The 21,845-nt window shown below is 41.5% G+C and overlaps 1 protein-coding gene across 19 annotated transcripts in view; it reads right to left on the reverse strand.

Moving 5' to 3' along the window:
• Positions 1-575: 575 nt before the first annotated feature.
• The window catches only part of LOC139539159 (E3 ubiquitin-protein ligase MYCBP2-like), a 233,145-nt gene continuing 211,875 nt past the window's right edge, over positions 576-21,845 (reverse strand). For 18 of the 19 annotated variants that reach the window (XM_071342003.1, XM_071341989.1, XM_071341984.1 and 15 more), the window contains 8 exons: positions 20,718-20,850; positions 20,323-20,426; positions 18,062-18,250; positions 16,860-16,967; positions 14,996-15,205; positions 11,753-11,860; positions 8,429-8,594; positions 576-1,961 (listed from right to left, as the gene is read on the reverse strand). In XM_071342003.1, coding sequence (XP_071198104.1) covers positions 1,846-1,961; positions 8,429-8,594; positions 11,753-11,860; positions 14,996-15,205; positions 16,860-16,967; positions 18,062-18,250; positions 20,323-20,426; positions 20,718-20,850 — 1,134 coding nt within the window. In that variant the 3' untranslated portion in view covers positions 576-1,845. The remainder of the gene's footprint in view (positions 1,962-8,428; positions 8,595-11,752; positions 11,861-14,995; positions 15,206-16,859; positions 16,968-18,061; positions 18,251-20,322; positions 20,427-20,717; positions 20,851-21,845) is intronic. The other variant, XM_071341987.1, reaches the window with a different exon arrangement.

The raw sequence follows: 21,845 nt of genomic DNA on the forward strand, positions 1-21,845 counted from the left end.
TAAGTATGAAAGATGTTTCTGAACACTTCCAGAGGTACAAATCCCCTAAGCTTCCATTATTGGTGAGAGGTTGGAATGGTTTGCTGTAACTTCTAACCTTCCCATTCAGCACTATTCTGATTCATTCATGATTTTTCTTAATCTTAATCATGGCATTATCAGGATTAATTTAGTAGTGTTCCAAAACACGTTACTACTCAGAAAGAACTTACTCCAGTTATTACTGGGCAAAACTTAACCCAAAACACACTACAAATGCATTCAACGAGTTTGTCACATCAACAAGTTTGTCAACGAGTTTGTTAACTGCCTTGTTAACTGCCTTGTTCAGGGGCAGAATGACAGATTTTTACCTTGTCAGCTCAGGGATTTGATCCAGCAACCTTTCGGTTACTGGCCCAGCGCTCTAATCACTAAGCTACCTGCCGCCCCAAAGTATAGATCCAAATTAAAAATGATTTGCTTGACTTTCCAAATACATATGGTGTTGACTGTATCAGCAGGATCCCATTATTTCGTTAGTTGCATTGGTGTGGTAAAACCAAGTGAATAAAACACACCCGTCCTCTTAAATGTACCTTGCGAAACAGAGAACCTGGTTTATTTCCATTCAAATCCATTCACCACAGATATTACAAGTAATACGCTTTTATAACAGCTGTTTGTTTTTTCTCAGACCCCCATACCCAGACCCCCATGTCCCCCCTGCCTCCTACTGATGGAAAAGCATCACGGATTCACAATTCTTTTTACCATTTGGTTCTGAAGACTGGCCCCCCAACACGTTGAGTTACCGCACATTTACAATAGAATGGTAGCCTACAGGATACTCACCTTCTGAGTTGTTAAAAAGAAACACAGAAAAAAGGGTTTTACCGCAGCGTAATTTTTCTGATTGTGGAGCAGAAAAAAGTGTTCACATCAATCGACCTTCATACACTGCAGACGCTGGGCTCCTTATCATTTTCAGAGAACAGAAGTGATCTGACATTTTGAATTGGGGGAATACGACTGTTTATCGCCGTATAAAAATGTACAGTGGCTTTTATTGACATACATTCCATAGGATAAACAGCTGCAAGATAGGAGGCACACCCAGTGTTACACTTCATTAAAAGTTCTGGCTCAAAACATAAACCAGAATATCAAACAAAATTGAAGTGTAGAGCAGCAACTTCAGAATACATCATTATATACAAGATTAGATCAACTGCACACTATTTTGCTCCAAACCATATTCTTAAGTCTTTTTCACCACCTTATCAGAATTATTCACTTAATGTTTTTGGTCTGTCAACCCATGATGCACTCGACATAATAATAATGTACAGGATTACAAAAAAAGTCTGTTGACATACAACAATATTTTGAATTCATTGTTAGGAAGCTATAAATTACAGCCCGTCTCATCTTTTTTCTTGTATATATCCCAAGTTCATCCTAATTGCCTTAAGCAAAAAAACTATATTCAATACATTGTTACACTTCAGTGATCGGGAGGTGTGCAACTTCTATGGAAGCCAAGGGGTTACAACGGCCACATGCAAACAGGACACAAGTTTCATTATTATATTAGAGTTTCCTCTGGAATGCACATAGAGAGACACAACTCTCTTTGTGTGTTTTGTAGTTGCCTCGAAGACTCTGGTTGGTAGGTAGAAGAGCACAACTTGGGACTCTTGGGTATGGTAGAAAGCCTGATCCAGTGTCCAGGGCCATCTGACAACATGAAAGCCAACACGAGGAGATACTTGACAGGCTGGGCTCAGGCTGCAGCCAACATCCTGCAGTCCCAGTAGGAGAAGTGTTCGGTACGTGTCTCTCAGTTTTCAGACCTGGGTGTTTTTAGAAGCTATGGGCGTTCCTGCACACTCCACAGCCCAGGGCAAACTCCTCGCCGGTGGGTGGGTGAACCACGTGTAAGGGGCACTCTGTCCCCTCCAACTGCTTGCCTTTCGGACCTGGGGACGCAAGGAGAACAAATGAGAACAATGAGGAATTTGGCTTGATTCTACCTAAGTCATGCATTGATGTCAATGGGAGACAAAGTGAAAATTTGCCCGTTTGAAACTACAGTTGACAGTTTGTCATGATTTGTGATTTGATAAAATAGTTTGTCATTCCCTTCATTGTATTTGAAGAACCTCTGTTGGTTCCCAGTCAATGATTTAGATGTGGAGGCCAGAGGTCTGATTCTGGCCAATCAATGATATTGACTGATCAATCAAGTGCCAACAGGGTTAAATCAGCAGGCGATGTGGCGGCCCTCAGCTAAGCACTGAGCAGCACCTCTGAACTACAGTATGTCAAAGACCATCGGAGCAACATCAGCTTGGAATTACGATGACATCACTATTTTAACAGACCTTCGAAACACACAGATCCCTTGGTCTGAATGATTCAAATTGATAATTTTTATTTTCCACAGGGAGCCACCGAATCATCCCCTGCCACTAACTGGCTCATTCATCCCTTCTCTTTTCCATTGTAAACTCTTCCCCGGGTTGCTGTTGTAAACCAGTGGTTTTCAACCTTCTTTGTGAACCTTATTTTGCTCTTCCTGAAGAACCAGGTCAGCTTAACCCCAGGTTAAGAACAAGTGCTCGAAATCAACTTTCCTGGTTGAAGTAAATAACTGGTAAATAAATAACAATGGAAAAGAGAAGGGATGAATGAGCCAGTTGGTGGCAGGGGGATTGGTCCGGTTGCATACCTGGTGCTTCAACTTCTGCAACAAGGAAAAACTTGCCCAGTACCGAGGGAAATTGAAGACATTTGTCAATGGCCTGATATGCTCCTTAAAGGAGCCAAGGGCATAAAGGCATACTACACTCAAAAGCAAAGTCACTTTAACAATGTTTACATAGTGTTTTATACATTTCATACATTATAGTAGTGTATGATACACCATTTTGTAGCTCATAGTCTCTACTTTTATCCAATGTAAAAAACACAATTTAAATTTTTTTTTACACAAGACCGATTTGAGCTAGTATCTACAATACATATCTACAATACAAAAACCATGTGTGTATAGTGCTTATGTTATCGTGTGTGTATGCATGTGTCTGTGCCTATGTTTGTGTTGCTTCACAGTCCCCGCTGTTCCATAAGCTGTATTTTTTCCATAAACTGTAATTTTACTGCTTGCGTCAGTTACTTGATCTGAAATAGAGTTCCATGTAGTCACGGCTCTATGCAGTACTGTGAGCCTCCCATAGTCTGTTCTGGACTTGAAGACTGTGAAGAGACCTCAAGTGGCGTGTCTTGTGGAGTAAGCATGGGTGTCCGAGCTGTGAACCAGTTGTTCAAAACAGACAGGTCAGTGCATTCAACATGTCAATACAAGTAGTGACGAAGACAATCTCTCCTCCACTTTGAGCCAGGAAAGATGCATATTATTAATCTTAGCTCTCTGTGTACATCCAAGGGCCAGATGTGCTGCCCTGTTATGTCATAAGGTGAATGCACCAATTTGTAAGTCGCTCTGGATAAGAGCGTCTGCTAAATGACTTAAATGTTAAATGTTAATGAGCCAATTGCAATTTTCCCTTTTTGTGGCACCTGACCACACGACTGAACAGTAGTTTAGGTGTGACAAATGTAGGGCCTGTAGAACCTGCCTTGTTGATAGTGTTGTTAAGAAGGTAGAGCAGCTTTATTATAGACAGACTTCTCTCCATCTTAGCTACTGCTGTATCAATATGTTTTGACCATGACAGTTTACAACCCAGAGTTACTCCAAGTAGTTTAGTGACCTCAACTTGCTCAATTTCCACAATATTTATTATAATACTTAGTTGAGGTTTAGGGTTTAGTGAATGATTTGTCCCAAATACAATGCTTTTTGTTTTAGAAATATTTGCCAGTGGCATATCGTTAGTAAAGTTTTAAAAAGGAAAGGGGCCTAGACAGCTGCCATTGGGAATTCCTGATTCTCCCTGGATTATGTTGGAGAGGCTTCCATTAAAGAACACATTCTGTGTTCTGTTAGACAGGTAACTCTTAGCAGGGGGTGTAAAGCCATAACAAATAAATTTTTCCAGGAGCAGACTATGATCAATAATGTCAAAAGCCGCACTGAAGTCTAACAAGACAGCCCCACAATCATTTTATCAGTCATTTGTGTGTAAGTGGTGTGCTTGTTGAGTGTCCTTCCCTATAAGCATGCTGATGTCTGCTGTCAATTTGTTTACTGTAAAATAGCATTGTATCTGGTCAAGCACAATTAATCCCCAAACTTTACCAAGGTTTGGTAACAGGCTGATTGGTCGGCTATTTGAGCCAGTAAATGGGGTTTTACTATTCTTAGGTAGCGGAATGACTTTTGCTTCCCTCCAGGCCTGAGGGCACACTCTTTCTAGTAGGCTTAAATTGAAGATATGGCAAATAGATGTGGCAATATCATCCACTATTTTCCATCCAAGTTGTCAGACCCAGGGGGCTTGTCATTGTTGATAGACAACAATTATTTATTATTATTAACACCTCTTCCACACTCACTTTACAGAATTCAAAATTACAATGCTTGGCTTTCATACTTTTATCAATAATCCTTGGATGTGTAGTGTCAGCGTTTGTTGCTGGCATGTCATGTCTAAGTTTGGTAATCTTGTCAATTAAAAAAATCCTTTAAGTAGTTGGCAATATCAGTGGGTGTTGTGATGAACGAGCCATCTGATTCAATGAATGATAGAGCTGAGTTTGCCTTTTTCTCCCAAATTTCATTTAAGGTGCTCCAAAGTGTTTTAATATCATTCTTTATGTCATTTATCTTTGTTTCATAGTGTAGTTTATTCTGTTTAGTCACATGATTTCTCAATTTGCAGTATGTTTGCCAATCAGTTGTGCAGCCAGACTTATTTGCCATTCCTTTTGCCTCATCCCTCTCAACCATAACATTTTTTAATTCCTCATCAATCCACAGGGATTTAACAGTTTGTACAGACATTTTCTTACTGGGTGCTTATTAGTGACTGGAATAATTATTTTCATAAATGTGTGAAGTGCAGCGTCTGGTTGCTCCTAATCACACACCACAGACCAACAGATATTATTTACATCATCAACGTATGAATCGCTACAAAACGTATTAAATGACCTCATACACTATATTAGGCCCAGCCTTTGGAACTTTGGTATTCCTAGATAAGGCTACTATTTTGTAATGCAGATGTGTCCAACCCTGTTCCTGGAGAGCTACCTTCCTGTATGTTTTCACTCCAACCCCAGTTGTAACTTATTAGTTTATCAACCAGCTAATTATTAGAATCAGGTGTGCTAGATTAGTGTTGCAGTGAAAACCTACAGGACCGTAGCTCTCCATGAACAGGGTTGGAGAGCCCTGTTGTAATGTATATGGAGACTGTTTGAGCAAATTTCTACAGCATGAGTAAAGATGTGATCAATACATGTTGATGATTTCATTCCTGTGCTGTTTGTAACTACCCTGGTAGGTTGACTGATAACCTGACCAGGTTGCAGTGGTTACAGTTTGAAGCTTTTTCTTGAGTGGGAAGCTTGATGGAAGCCAGTCAATATTTAAAAATCACTCCCAAAATATACTTCTCTATGGATATCACATACATTATCAAGCATTTCACACATATTATCCAGATACTGACTGTTAGCACTTGGTGTCTACAGCAGCTTCCCACCAGAATGGGCTTTAGGTGAGGCAGATAAACCTGCAGCCATATTACTTCAACAGTATTTAACATGAGATCCTCTCTAAGCTTTACAGGAATGTGGTTCTGAATATAAACAGCCACACCTCCACCTTTGGCATTTCTGTCTTTTCTGTAAATGTTATAACCTTGTATTGCTACCACAGTGTCGTCAGTGGTATTATCTAAGTGAGTTTCAGAGATTGTCAGAATATGAATGTCATCTGGTACTAGCAAATTTGTGATTTCATGAACCTTGTTTCTTAAGCTACATATGTTAACTGGGCTATTTTGAGCACTTTTCTGGGATGCTTGTTTTCATTGTGTTACTGGGAAGCTTAGCAGAAGTAGATATGCTCATGTTCTTTATGTTAGTGCAGGGTGAGCTGCTCACAGTGGACTTCCTACTAGGGCACACCGGCTCGGTGCTAACAGTATAAATCCGGTTCATAGACACAGGATTACTGCATACAATAGCTGTAGGATCAGCAGAGGCATTCAGGGCAGTTAGAAGGACATAAATTAGGTTACTTACATTGTGTCTACCAACACCCATGGTATAATGTACATTTGCTAAAGCATTATGATGACTCAGCTATACAATGGCTACACAATGGTTAACTGAGCTGGGCTTGGGTCATTGATAAGTTATTGTCTCAACGCAGCCTTATAATCCGGTGTAAGGATCCAGGAATCCAAATGATTTGGGTGGATCTCATCCTCCTTATAAAACGTGTTTTGCTTCCAAAAGGTATCGAAATTGCAAACAAAAGTTACACCCACTGGGCTGCAATAATCACGTAGCCAGTTGTGAAGACAAAGAATCCTGCTATAGCGTTCAAATGCCACGATTCAGGGACGAGACAGGGCCAGATATGTTGGGTCTTTTATTAGTCTAACAGAGTCAGTCAGTCAACCAGGTTCAACTGTTCAGAGCTGCTCTTCATAATGTCATTAAAACCCACATGGACTACGATATAATCGATTTCTATGTCCTGATGTAGTACATTCGGGAGCAGCTTAGCAATGTAATTTTCTCAAACTCCGGGATTGGACATTGTTTTTGCACCAGAAATGGTCAACATTTCTTTCCTTGGAGCTGCCCAAAATCACGCTTGGCTGGAAAGACGAGGAAATCCACCCACTCTCAAGCTTCACAGGATTTGTAGAACCCTTTACGAACGGGAGAGAGGCAGGATAACTTGAGCCGTTTCTCCCAGCGCAGGCCTCCGACAGATGGAGAAGCCCCGCTCGATCCAGAGCAGGGACAGAAAATTGCCGACGCCGACTTCGAAATCGTAGGAGTCAGCACTGCGGCCGCAGACAAAGGTACCCTCAGCGACGAAGGTGCAGGAAGATCAGGACAGTGAAACTATTTGTTGTTTGTATCCGCTCCGGGCCTCTCGTTGGGAGTGGAGACTATCAGAAGGGGAGGAGAGGCAGCTCCCCTGTCGAACGAACGTCTGAATACTTATGGAAATAAGGTATTTCTGTAGTTTTGTAAAAAAACAAACCTGTTTTAGCGTTGTCATTATGGGGTATTGTGTGTACATTGATGAGGAAAATGTTTTATTTAATACATTTTAGAATAAGGCTGTTACGTAACAAATTGTGGGGTCCGAATACTTTTCGAATGGTCTGTACATATAATGTATTTGACATTAATCGTTCTGATATTGCTCGTTTTGATACAGTATGTCTTCATTTCATGTTTGTTATCTTTTAAAACTTTTAGATTGTGTGTGTATGCAGGTGGCTTAGCGGTTAAGAGCGTTGGGACAGTAACCGAAAGGTCGCTGGTTTGAATCCCCAAGCCGGTAAGGTGGAAGAATCTGCCATTCTCCCCTTGAGCAAGGCAGTTAATAACAACCGTTCCCCTAGGAGCCGATGACGTGGACGTCCATTAAGGCAGCCCCCCGCACCTCTCTGATTCAGAGGGGTTGGGTGTCCGAGCTGTCTGTTTGAACTACTGGCGCACAGCTCGGACACCCATACATACCCCACAAGTCATGCCACCAGAGGTCTCTTCACAGTCTCCAAGTCCAGAACAGACTATGGGAGGTACACAGTACTACATAGAGCCATGACTATATGAAACTCTATTCCACATCAAGTAACTGATGCAGCAGTAGAATCAGATTTAAAAAACAGATAAAATACACCTTATGGAACAGCGGGGACTGGGAAGCAAACATAGGCACAGACACATGCATACACACACACACGATAACATACGCACTATACACACACTTACACATGGATTTTGTATTGTAGATATGCGAGTGGTGGAGTAGGGGCCTGAGGTTCACACAGTGTGTTGTGAAATCTGTGTATGTATTGTTTTTAAATTGTATAAACTGCCTTAATTTTGCTGGACCCCAGGAATAGTAGCTGCTAATGGGGATCCATAATAAATACAGATACAAATACGGAGGACACATTTTGGTTGAATGCAGTCAGTTGTGCAACTGACTAGGTATCCCCCTTTCCCTATTGTTATTGTAATGCACGATATTGCTGCATTGTTAGAGGTAGAAACACAAACATTTCACTGCAACACCATCTGCAAAACTGTGTACGCAACCAATAAACCTAGATTGTTTTAGAATTTCATATTTTGTTCTGTGTTTTGTTCATTTTGTTCACTGAAATACAATCCCCCAAAAAGTGTGCATGTCAGCAGGCAAGTTTTCAAGACAGAGCACTTTCAGTACAAAGCAAAAAACTGCCATGATTATGCATTATGCACAGTAAGTCTGTACCTGCAGGACAGTGAGGCAGCTCCTCCTTGGGCACGCTGGTCATCCTTTGGAAGTCATCGTGGCAGGCGTTACAGAAGTGAGTGGTGCCGAAGCAGAAGAACACAGCCACCGAGCAGCAGTACCGGCATTTGTACTCCAGAAAGTCTGTCCCGTGCTTGGAACACATCTGCAGATGGAACGTGGATGTGTTATTACTACATTGGGAAAGGATGATCAATGGAAACAGGATGTATTCGGAAAGTATTCAGAACCCTGGACTTTTCCCACATTTTGTTACGTCAAAGCCTTATTCTAAAATGGATTCAATCTTTTTTTCCCGTCATCAATCTACACGGAATACTCCCATAATAACAAAGCGAAAACAAGCTTCGAATTTTTCTTATTTATATAAAAAAAAAAAAACGGAAATATCAGATTTACAGTGCATTCGGAAAGTATTTAGACCCCTCAACTTTTTCCACATTTTGTTATGTTACAGCTTTATTCTAAAATGGATTAAATAAAAACATTTTTCTTTATAAATCTACACACAATACACCATAATGACAAAGCGACAACTGGTTTTTTTTTAACATTTTTGCAAATTTATAAAGAATTAAGAACTGAAATACTTTTTCTTGCCACTGTATGTAAATAAGGTATGTGAACCCTTTGGAATTATCTGGATCTCTAAATAATTTGGTCATAAAATTAGATCTGATCTTCATCTAAGTCACAACAGACAAACACAGTCTGCTTATACTATTAAAACACAAATTATTGTATTTTTCTTGTCTATATTGAAGACATCATTTAAACATTCACAGTGTGGGTTGGGGAAAGTATGTGAACCCCTAGGCTAATGACCTCTCCAAAAGCTAATTGGAGTCCAATCAATGAGACGAGATTGGAGATGTTGGTGAGAGCTGCCCTTTAAAAAAAACTCACAAAATTTGAGTTTGCTATTCACAAGAAGCATTGCCTGATGTGAACCATGCCTCAAACAAAAGTTCTCAGTAGACCCAAGATTAAGAATTGTTGACTTGCATAGAGCTGGAAAGGGTTACAAAGTATCTCTAAAAATCAGTCCACGGTAAAACAAAATGTCTATAAAATGTAGAAAGTTCAGCACTGTTGCTACTCTCCCTAGGAGTGGCCATCCTGCAAAGATGACTGCAAGAGCACAGCACAGAATGCTCAATGAGGTTAAGAAGAATCCTAGAGTGTCAGCTAAAGACTTACAGAAATCTCTGGAACATGTTACCATCTCTGTCGACGAGTCTACGATATGTAAAACACTAAACAAGAATGGTGTTCATGGGAGGAAACCACAGAAGAAGCCACTGCTGTCCAAAAACAACATGGCTGCACATCTGAAGTTCGCAAAAAAGCACCTTGATGTTCCACAGCGCTACTGGCAAAATATGATGTGGACAGATGAAACTAAAGTTGAGTTGTTTGGAAGGAACACACAACACTATGTGTGGAGAAAAAAAGGTACAGCACACCAACATCAAAACCTCATCCCAACTGTAAAGTATGGTGGAGGGAGCATCATGGTTTGGAGCTGCTTTGCTGCCTCAGGGCCCGGACAGCTTGCTATCATTGATGGAAAAATAAATTCCCAAGTTTATCAAGACATTTTGCAGGAGAATGTAAGGCTATCTGTCCGCCAATTGAAGCTCAACAGAAGTTGGGTGAGGCAACAGGACAGTAGTTCCCAAACTTTGTATAGTCCCGTACCCCTTCAAACATTATAAAAAACAATGAATCTTAACATAATCACTAGTTAACTACACCTGGTTGATGATATTACTAATTTATCTAGCGTGTCCTGCGTTGCATATAATCGATGCGGTGCCTGTTAATTTCTCATCGAATCACAGCCTACTTCACCAAACGGGTGATGAATTAACAAGCGCATTCGCGAAAAAATCACTGTCGTTGCACCAATGTGTACCTAACCATTAAAATCAATACACAAGTATATATTTTTAAACTTGTTATATTTTTTAAATATTGCCTGCTAACATGAATTTCTTTTAACTAGGGAAATTGTGTCACTTCTCTTGCATTCCGTGCAAGCAGTCAGGGTAATATGCAGCAGTTTGGGCCGCCTGGCTCGTTGCGAACTGTGTGAAGACCATTTACTCCTAACAAAGACCGTAATTAATTTGCCAGAATTGTACATAACATTGAAGGTTGTACAATGTAACAGCAATATTTAGACTTAGGGATGCCACCCGTTAGATGAAATACGTAACGGTTCCGTATTTCACTGAAAGAATAAACGTTTTGTTTTCGAAATGATAGTTGCCGGATTTGACCATATTAAATGACCTAAGGCTCGTATTTCTGTGTTATTATGTTATAATTAAGTCTAGGATTTGATATTTGATAGAGCAGTCTGACTGAGCGGTGGTAGGCAGCAGCAGGCTCGTAAGCATTAATTCAAACAGCACTTTCGAGCGTTTGCCAACAGCTCTTCGCTGTGTTTCAAGCATTGAGCTGTTTATGACTTCAAGCCTATCAACTCCCGAGATAAGGCTGGTGTAACCGATGTGAAATGGCTAGCTAGTCAGCGGGGTGCGCGCTAATAGCGTTTCAAATCGGTGACGTCACTTGCTCTGATACCTTGAAGTAGTTGTTCCCCTTGCTCTGCAAGGGCCGCGGCTTTGCTTCGAGGGTGGCTGTTGTTGATGTGTTCCTGGTTCGAGCCCAGGTTGGGGCGAGGAGAGGGACGGAAGCTATACTGTTACACTGGCAATACTAAAGTGCCTATAAGAACATCCAATAGTCAAAGGTTAATGAAATACAAATGGTATAGAGAGAAATAGGCCTATAATTCCTACAACCTAAAACTTCTTACCTGGGAATATTGAAGACTCATGTTAAAAGGAACCACCAGCTTTCATATGTTCTCATGTTCTGAGCAAGGAACTTAAACGTTGTTTTTTTTTAACGCTTTTTTACATGGCACATATTGCACTTTGACTTTATTCTCCAACACTTTGTTTTTGCATTATTTAAACCAAATTGAACATGTTTCATTATTTATTTGAGGCTAAATTGATATTATTAATGTATTATATTAAGTTAAAATAAAAGTGTTCATTCAGTATTGTTGTAATTGTCATTATTACAAATAAATAAATAAATACAATTTGTAAAAAATCGTCCGATTAATTGGTATCGGCTTTTTTTTGGTCCTCCAATAAATTGGTATGGGTGTTGAAAAAACAATCGGTCGACCTCTAGTTAGGGGAAAAAACAAAACGTGCTCCTGAGGAATGAGTTTGGGAAACGCTGCCCTAAGGCCTTCTCTGGACCTTTCCCTCTACCCACCTGTGCCCTGGACACATCTGAGCATGCTCCACAGATCAACTCGCTGGGGTCGTAGTCGTCTCCTTGTCCTGCCTCCGCATCACAGCGCGCCTCTCCCCCAAAGTACGCCTGCAACAGAGGAAGGAAGGGAAGGGGTCAGGGGAGAAGCCTCCTAAATAAGTTTATTAGAGACAAGTGAAACTGACACACATCTGTAAAATATATTACTTCCAAAACATTCCATGTAGGGAAAATGTATGCCTGCTGCTACTGTGTTCCCAAAGGTATAGCTCACTATTTAAGTTTGTTATTTTTTTTATTCACACGACAACACTCTTGCTAAACGACAATAAGTTTAATCTTAAAAAATCCCGATAAGGAAAACATCCATTCTATGGTCCCGCTTTAAACAACGTGCAGCTTATAAAGGCTTAATAAAGCCTTCATAAACACTACATAAATGTGTAACAAATCATATATAACTATGTCATTCTTTATAAAGGGTTTATAAATGTGGCATAACTGTGACAACCACCAATGTCAAATGTGACATAACCCGAGCGAAGCAGCGATCTAAGGCACTGCATCGGAGTGCTTGAGGTGTCACTACAAATCCAGGTTCGATCCTGGGCTCTGTCGCAGCCGGCCGCGACCGGGAGACCTATGAGGCGATGCACAATTGGCCCAGCATCGTCCGGGTTAGGGGAGGGTTAGGCCGGCTGGGATGTCCTTGTCCCATCGCGCTCTAGCGACTCCTGTGGCGGGCCGGGAGCATACACGCTGACGCGGTCGCCAGTTATACAGTGTTTCCTCCGACACATTGGTGCGGCTGGCTTCCTGAGCAGTGTGTCAAGAAGCAGTGCAGCTTGGCAGGGTCGTGTTTCTGAGTACGCATGGCTCGACCTTTTTGCAGCGATGGGACAAGACTAACTACCAATTGGATATCATGAAATTGGGGAGAAAAAATGATATAAAGTAAAAAATAGAATCAAATGCTTTTTTAAAGTCGATAAAGCAAGCAAAGATTTTGCCCTCTTTTTTTGGCGGTGGATGTGTTTATTAATTAGTGTGTGTAAGGTGTATATATGGTCAGTAGTGCGATGGTTGGGGAGAAAGCAATTTTACATTTACTTATTACATTTTTTTCTTGAAGGTTTGAATTCAAAATGCTACAGAAAACCTTTCCCAACTTGCTGTCTACGCAAATTCCCCTGTAATTACTGGGGTCTGATTTGTCTCAACTTTTGTGGATAGGGGAGATGAGCCCCTGGTTCCAGACACCAGGAAAGCAGCCAGAAGTTAATACCATGTTGAACAATTTAAGCACAGCATTTTGCAACTCAGGTGTGCTGTTTTTCAGCATTTCATTTCTGATGTTATCTAGACCAGCTTTCTTTGATTTTATAGATTTGAGCTTTTCATTTAGTTCTTGTTGGGTTACTGGGTAATCGAATGGATTTTTGTTGTTTTTAATGACTGATTCAAGGATGTTACATTTTTCTTGAATTTCTAATTGGTTCTGTGTTAAGTCTTTTTGTGGGATGTTTTTGTATAGATTATCAAAATAAGTTTTCCAAATTCCTTCATCTTGTATCGATAATTCTTGTGGCTTTGTCGTGCTTAAATTGTTCCATATGTCCCAGAACTGATTTTGGTCAATTGCGTTTCCAATTTCATCAAGTATGTTTATACTGTTTCAGAGTTTCAAAGTATTCATAGCATAGCTCTGGGTTGTTTTGCTGCTTATGTTTTTCATTTGACATTTGTCTTAGGTGTTTTCTAATTATTTTAAATTTTTCAGAAACATTTCGTTTCTTGTTTCTGATGTTGCATTTCTTTGGTTTTCTCAAATTTGCTTTTGATGCTGCTTTTTGGAATATGCAATTGATGTTTTGAGTAGCCAAATTGACACCTTCATTGTTTTGGTATTGCGAGTTATTGAAGAACTGTATAGAGTTCATCATTTCATTTGAGTTCAATGTTTCAATTAATCTCTCTACACTGTTTGGAGCCCATCTGTACGATTGGTTCATGTAGAGTTTATTGGGCTGTTTTTTTGAATGAGTATTGCCGGTTAATTTCTTCAGAAACACGATCTGTCTGTGATCTGACAATGGTGTCTGTGGTCGGACAGTGAATGCACTAATGGAGGAGGGGACGATGTCAGTGATGGCATAATCAACTACATTTGTCCCAAGAGCTGAGCAGTAAGTAAACTGACCTAAATAGTCCCCTCTGATTCTACCATTAAGCATGTACAGGCCTAAGGCTCGACAGAGATGCACTAACTCCTTCCCATTTTTGTTCAGTATTTGGTCAGGATTGTTTCTATTATTTATAATAGGGCAACAGTACAAGGAGGGGTGTCCAAATATGTGGTGGTTACCTCCCGCATCAGTGTAGTCAGTCTCAGAACCTGTTCTTACATGGAAATCTCCACAAAGAAGCACGTTACCCTCTGCCTGAAATTGAATGATTTCTGTATGGAGATTGTCAATAAACTGATCATCATAATATGATGAATCTGAAGGAGGAGCATAAGCTGCACATACGTACACATCATTGTCACAATAGATTGTACCTTTGTTAAGTTTTAGCCAAAATGTGGTTAGTACCTTTTTTCATTTCATTCAGTGCATGAACATGTTTATAACCACGGATATGCGCCTATTCTTGGTGGTTAAGAATAAGGGGTTTCATGACCTCGTGTGAGTGCACTTCTCCGTCTCGCACGCATTTCCGCAAACAGGTAGTACCCGCTCATTATAAGCAAGCTGAAGCCAACGTTGTTAATGAATTGGTCAATGCACCCTGTGTTGCACTTCCTACAGATGGATGGACCTCCAGGGCTACAGAGAGCTACTTAAACAATGACAGTTCATCACATTACCCCAGAGTGGGACATGAGAAGTACCGTGCTACGGAGACAGAGCGCCTAAAGTACGCCTATTTTTCTATTTGCCAGAAAACATTACAGCATAGGCCTATACAATGTCTGAGCCATGTTTACATATTGATTGCACACGCATACTGCACTTTATTTTAGTGTTGCTGTTGATGAGTAATCATATGTTCTCATCAGGCATTATATGACTCATGATCATATATGTAAATCAGGAATACCAACATTTACCATTTTCTTAGATAAACACAAATTAACTACAGTAACTGTTGGCATTTCATACCGAAACCGAACCGTGATCCTAAAACCATAATATGTACCAAACCATGGGTTTGGTGAACCGTTACACCCCAAGTGCCTACCTTTTGGCACTTGTAGCAGACGTAGTAGGCGTATCGATTCATTGCGAAGCCGGCCGGGTCGTTGTGGAAGCGGGCACCGGGCGTGGTGATGGCCTCGCTCTTGTGCAGCCCCTCGTACTCCATCCTCATCAGAGCCTTCCTCCGTACGTCCTCAAACAGCTCCTTGATAGGGTCCAGCAGGTCCTTGATGACCGAGTGGTTGATCTTGTTCTGGGAGGAAAAACGCAACAGCCCAGTCAAGTAAGAGTCCGAGTCAATTCTATCTCCTTTTTTAACTCGGCTGGCACAATGTTAGTTAGTTCAAACTCAGTCAGAGCTGTTATGATCCAAGCACGTTACATTGAAAATCATGATGATATGAATCTTTGCAAGGTCCATTTGTAAACTCTACATGACACAATTCATTGCCACTCATTGGAACTTTTGCTTTGTTTTATTGACCAGATAGGACAGTGAAGAGCAGAACGTAAAGGTAGGAGGAGTGCGAGTCAGAAGGGCAGTAGGTTGGATTTGAACCCATGCAATTCCTGTGAGTGCTGAGGTCAGAGGAACTAACCGTTAGACCACATGATCTCTGTTAAACCTATTCATGGTTATGTATGTGTTTTATATTGCCCTACTACTTGCAAAAATCCCAGTTATTTTAGAAAAGTAAATCCTGTCCAATGTGTGGTGGATACGGTTTCCCATGTAGCCCTTTGTGGTGTAAAGTGGGTGCGTATCAGGTATCACAGGGTACCTGCGCGCTGCACATACTGTATGCATGGTAACAGAGAGCCTCAATTCTGGTATAAGGGGGAGTGTAATTATGGAATACCACTTTTATTTTTGCTAAACACACGGCTAGAAATGCCTTGTGTGCAAGACTAGTGACAAGTACATTTCAGTAAAATAGACAAAAAACCTGAAAAGGGGCGAGCCCTCCATACAAAGCAACCAAACCAGCGAATCAATAAACAGATGTAAATCCATACTTGGTGCATTTATGAAGGAATAGATGGAAGATAAATCAATGGAAACGGGCCGGATGTTCTCCCACTGTTCTAGAACATATTTGAGGCTGTGTATTACTAGATGTTCCAGGGCGACACTGGAGATTGGCATTATATTCACCATAGCCTGGCAACAAGCGCGCAGCCAATTTGCTGCGGTTGTCTTTCAACTTCTGGCGCATTGATACACAGCTGGTGATGTGATTAGATATAAATTACATTTGTCAAAAAACAATCAAATAACTTGCACAGAATTTGAAATGACCTTGTAATTCTCTGGTGAGAAAAGTTATTGAAAAGGATAAGGCTCAACGCTTGCTCACTGTTAAAAACTACATTTTATTTAAGTAATAGTTAAAACCTTCACTTTCAGCCTTCATCAATTGATTTTATCTGAAAAAATTTAAGTAGTATAAGCACTCAGTAGCCGACGTTGGCATAATTTGCATTCCCATAGAATAATAACTGGCGGGTTAGCTAGTTAAATTTGTAGCACAACAGATTGCAAATATCCTAATGTTATCTACATAAAAACATGTCAGCACCGTTTCTGTCTTCTGCCATTGGTATTCTGTGTCTAACAACATTGCCCTTTCAAACATTGATCTTCGATTGAAAATAAATACAGCCTGTATGGAGAACGATCATTAGATAGTCTAATAAGCTAGTCTAGCTAACCCGCCATGTTACGTTTCCGGCAATGCTAATTATGCTAACGTCGGCTTCCAAGTGCTTATATTACGAGAAAACGGCACATTTACTTTTTATTTAATTATGGTTTTGCTTGTGTGTCAATGGGCCGGATGTTGAAAGACAACCGCTTTCCAAATGGCTCGGGTCAAGTGGGCGGGGCTACATAAGTTGAATAGTACCTTGCAAATGGGGCAGGACATGAAGCCGAAGGTGATCCTGGGCCCGAGCCAACGGTTCTCCAGAACACGACGGGTACACTGGAGGTGGAACACGTGACCGCAATCCAGCTGAGGAAAAGAACAGAAACCACACATAGAACATCTGGAACCTGACCTCGAACACATCTATGGCCTAAAGACAAACAAGGTCCTTGGTTCAAATAGTATTTGTATTATTTTCAAACACTTTAGCTAAACATGATTGAACCCGCCTGGGGCGTTGAAACTAATATAACAGTCCCACAAGTTCAAATTCCACCCATCTGGCTCCAGGCAAAAGAAACTCAAAACAGATTCTAATAAACCCAGGTGTGAGTCACTGTCTGAATCAAGTATCATAGAGATACAATATAATACTATCAACAAATAGTATTTGTATCGTCTATATACTGTAAATGCAGTTGCCACAGTATTGAAGCCATTGGACACAGTTTATCATAGCGCATTGCGCTTTAGTAAGGGCGATAGGTTCAGTATACATCATTTTGCATTTTATCAGAAGGTTGGCTGGCCCTCTGAAGTAGCGTAGATCAATGCAGTGCGCTCGGTATCTAAAGCCCTCTTGCATAAACTTCTGCCGTACCTTACGTCATTGTTAACGCACTGTACACATGGATTTTGTGTTGTAGATATGTGATAGTAGAGTGGTGGCCTGAGGTCACACACTTAATGGGTTGTGAAAAGTGTTATGAAATGTAATGTCACGTAATATTTTAAATTGCACATAACTGCCTTAATATTGCTGGACCCCAGGAAGAGTAGCTGCGATCCTTAATAAATAAAAAATTGTTCAGCTTCAGACATAAGATCGCAGACCCGGATTCAGGGATGGCTAACCCTGGAGATCCGTTCCATCTCCACTGAGTTAGGTAAATCTGCTTCATTTCTTTTATTAATATCAAGCAGATTTACCTAACTCAGTGGAGACGTCCAAAACTCCTTAAAGTTGGTAGTTGGTGCCTCTCGCGCAATTCAGTCCAATTCAGGGCCTTTTTACTGAAGAATGTGTTTGTTTCACTCTCTGTGTTTTGTGTGTGCTTTTCATGTATTGTGTAATTTGATGTTGATTGATGCGTTCATGCAAAAGAGACCGTGGTTTCAGCATGACTCCCTGTTTAAATAAAGGTGAAATAAAATGTAATTATGTGTACAGTATAGCGTACCTGGACAGCGGGAGCGGCAGAGAGTGCCTCAGTGAAGCAGATCATGCACATGTCGTCGGCGTCCTGTTTCAGGCAGCCTGTGCTCTTGTTGCAGCCGTGCAGACAGGGCAGGCAGCTCTTCTCATTCCTCACCCCGCCACAGAGGTGGCCGCATGCTTGGGTCTTACTGCACGCCACCTTGGCATACTCCTACAGAGGGCACGGAGGGGAGTGAGGGTCAGACGATGGGCTTTATCGAATACATCTAATCAAATCCACTTCATTGAAAGTGCATTTACAATAGCAACACCCTTTGCAGTGCAATACTGTACAGCAGGGTCGGGGGTCAAATTGAGTGAGTGACTAGGAATTCAATTCATGAATTGTAGAATTTAAAACACATTTGTATCTGTGTGTAAAACAATACAACACCGGTAGCCAGTTGTCATTGTATTTGAGCTTCACCTTTTACTATGCCCAGTTGGTTTTATATATGCATTTACTTGTGTACAAATAATTCAACTAAATAATATATATTGAACAAAAATATAAATGCAATATGCAAGAACTTCAGCGATTTTATGGAGTTACAGTTCATAGAAGGAAATTAGTCAATTGAAATTAACAGGACCGAGTTTGAGAAACCCTGGATTAGGCTATGGACGGTAGCCATTCAAAGGTAGTGTGCCTCCTCTACTAGGCATAAGAATGAATGACCAACATGCGCAAGGCATCTTCAGAGGGTTTTGTTTTTTGGTAACGCAAAAGTAATGTAACATGTTACTTTCCATAGTAAGTAATGTTGTAATTACTTTTTTTTTTTTTTTTTTTTTTTTTAATTTTATCCCCTTTTCTCCCCAATTTTCGTGGTATCCAATCGCTAGTAATTACTATCTTGTCTCATCGCTACAACTCCCGTACGGGCTCGGGAGAGACGAAGGTCGAAAGTCATGCGTCCTCCGAAGCACAACCCAACCAAGCCGCACTGCTTCTTAACACAGCGCGCCTCCAACCCGGAAGCCAGCCGCACCAATGTGTCGGAGGAAACACCGTGCACCCGCCCCCCTCAGTTAGCGCGCACTGCGCCCGGCCCGCCACAGGAGTCGCTGGAGCGCGATGAGACAAGGATATCCCTACCGGCCAAACCCTCCCTAACCCGGACGACGCTAAGCCAATTGTGCGTCGCCCCACGGACCTCCCGGTCGCGGCCGGCTGCGACAGAGCCTGGGCGCGAACCCAGACTCTGGTGGCGCAGCATAGCACTGCGATGCAGTGCTCTAGACCACTGCGCCACCCGGGAGGCCCTATGTTGTAATTACTTTTAAAGTAATGTTGCCAAACATTGTCCCTAACTGTCTAGCTTTCATTTCAGAGATTATTAATGAGCTGGACACAGTCAACTGTATGATCCATTTAAAAAATGTAAACCGTTTAGATTTGGTTTTAGTAATTTTAAAGTATATTAAGATCGACCTGCGAGCCTGATTGGACCCCCTCGAGGATGTGCCTTTTCACTTTTCTGAAACATAAAAAATATATAGATATATGAAAAGTTATATATAAAAAAAATAGCACGATTAGAGAAAAATATATTTTCTCAAGCTTCCAGTAAAGAGATACAGATCTTCCTCTCTGATTATGGCTGAACTATGCCTCTTTTAGCCTCCACAAGAGGCTACAATTTCTGTAATAGGTCGCTAGGTGCTGAACTAAGGTAGTTATAGGATTTTAACAAGAGGGTCCAAACATTACATTTGTGGGGCCTCCCGAGTGGCACAGTGGTCTAAGGCACTGCATCACCGTGCTAGAGGTGTCACTACAGACTCAGGTTAGATCCCGGGCTGTATCACAGCGGTCTAAGGCACTGCATCACAGTGCTAGACGTGTCACTACAGACTCAGGTTCGATCCCGGGCTGTATCACAACTGGCCGTGATCGGGAGTCCCATAGGGCGGCACACAATTGGCCCAGCATCGCCCGAGTCAGGCCGTGGGGGGGCTTTACTTGGCTTATCGCGCTCTAGCGACTCCTTGTGGCGCCCCAGGCTGACCTCAGTCGCCAGTTGAACGGTGTTTCCTCCGACACATTGGTGCGGCTGGCTTCTAGGTTAAGAGAGCGGGTGTTAAGAAGTACGGTTTGGCGGGTCATGTTACAAAATAATCTAAAATACAAACAGAAAATATATAACTGTATGGCCTAAGTGTTGAACACTGAAAAGAGCTAGCTAGATAGTCATAATGATTATAGTAACAGATTGGATCTATGTTGTGAGTGGTTGGTACCTGGCAGTCTGGGTCAGAGCAGACACTGCCCACAGCTGAGAGCTCGGTGCCGTTCCTGGTGCCACAGAACCTGCAGGCGTCTGAGCTGCAGGAGGCTGGATTCCCTGCACACAGAGGCAGAGCATTAGCTATGCACGAGAGAAGGCTAGAGAAGGAAATACATCACCATAAAAATCACACGGCAGATGTTCAGTCATGACAGTCTGTGACGTCTTATGATTGTAAAAAATTAGAAAGGTAACAACAATAAAGTAGTAGCTCCACTTTAACTTCTAAATGTCATCATATTGCTTACATATATCCCTCTCAGATCTACACAAGTGTCTAGGGGGTAATGGCTAGCTAGGGGTTGTTTCTTGACAGGGTCAGGAAAGGGTCTGGATAGGGTCTGTTACCCGTGTGCTCCCTGAACTCCACCATGGCCTTCATGGTCTTGGAGTCGGCGAGAGCCATGAGCCAGAAGAGCTTTGTTCTCCCACAGCCCTCGTGGAGGTCCACCTTGATTGCCTCCTCCTCCTCCTTAAACACCTGGAGAGAAACAGCAGACGAGGGTTACCGCCATGTTCAATTACACATCATGCCTGCCAGAAAGGGATGAGTTGGATTTTAGGGTCTGTAAGATGTTTAAGACATATTTTCAGAATTAATGGTAATATTGAAAAAAACATCTTGACTAGGGTTAGGCGATATCCAGAATTTCATACCTTTATAGTACCATACCGGGGTATATGGTATTACCGGGGTGCACCATTTATTTTAAGATTTTTTTATATATTTTTTTTATAAAAAAGCATTCTTGGGGCAGAAAACAAATGTAAGCCACAGGAATCCTGATCCAGGAGGGGATTGATTGTCTCTGTTGTAACCAAGCTTGATCTTGCAAGCTAGCCATTTAGCTAGCAAGTTAGCAAACCAAATGCATAGTTGGATACCCGAGCCGGAGATATTTTATTTGGCACTCCTTAGATAGTTAACCCCCTAAGGTCGATGTCCGCGCCCCACTGAAATCGAATTAGCATAATAAAGAAATCCCCATAAAAAATTTAAAAAGCTAGATATACACTATATATACAAAAGTATGTGGATACCCCTTCAAATGAGTGGATTTGGCTATTTCAGCCACACCGGTTGCTGACAGGTGTATGAAATCGAGCACACAGCCATGCAATCTCCATAGGAAAACATTGGCAGTAGAACAGCCTTACTGAAGAGCTCAGTGACCAACCTCTACGTTGCGTATGAAAAATGTTGTGTTTTCGTTAAGGCATGTGATCTTAGAAACTATAGGAGGAAATTGATTCTATAACTTTGTACAAGTGAGTAGTCACCGCCCCCTTGAGTGAGGTCAGAGAGCGTGTCAGCCTGACAAACTGCCCCTTTTCATGAACTGTATAATATGAGGGGTTAAAAATTAACATATCAGACCAGAGGCGTTGAGCTGCAGCTCACGTCCAAAGTGGTTCGATCTCAACACGAGGTAGAGACAATAACGTCACCTCACGGACAATCACTGGTACGGCTGA

The sequence above is a fragment of the Salvelinus alpinus genome, chromosome 14 (assembly GCF_045679555.1).
Source record: "Salvelinus alpinus chromosome 14, SLU_Salpinus.1, whole genome shotgun sequence".
Lineage (NCBI taxonomy): Eukaryota > Metazoa > Chordata > Actinopteri > Salmoniformes > Salmonidae > Salvelinus > Salvelinus alpinus.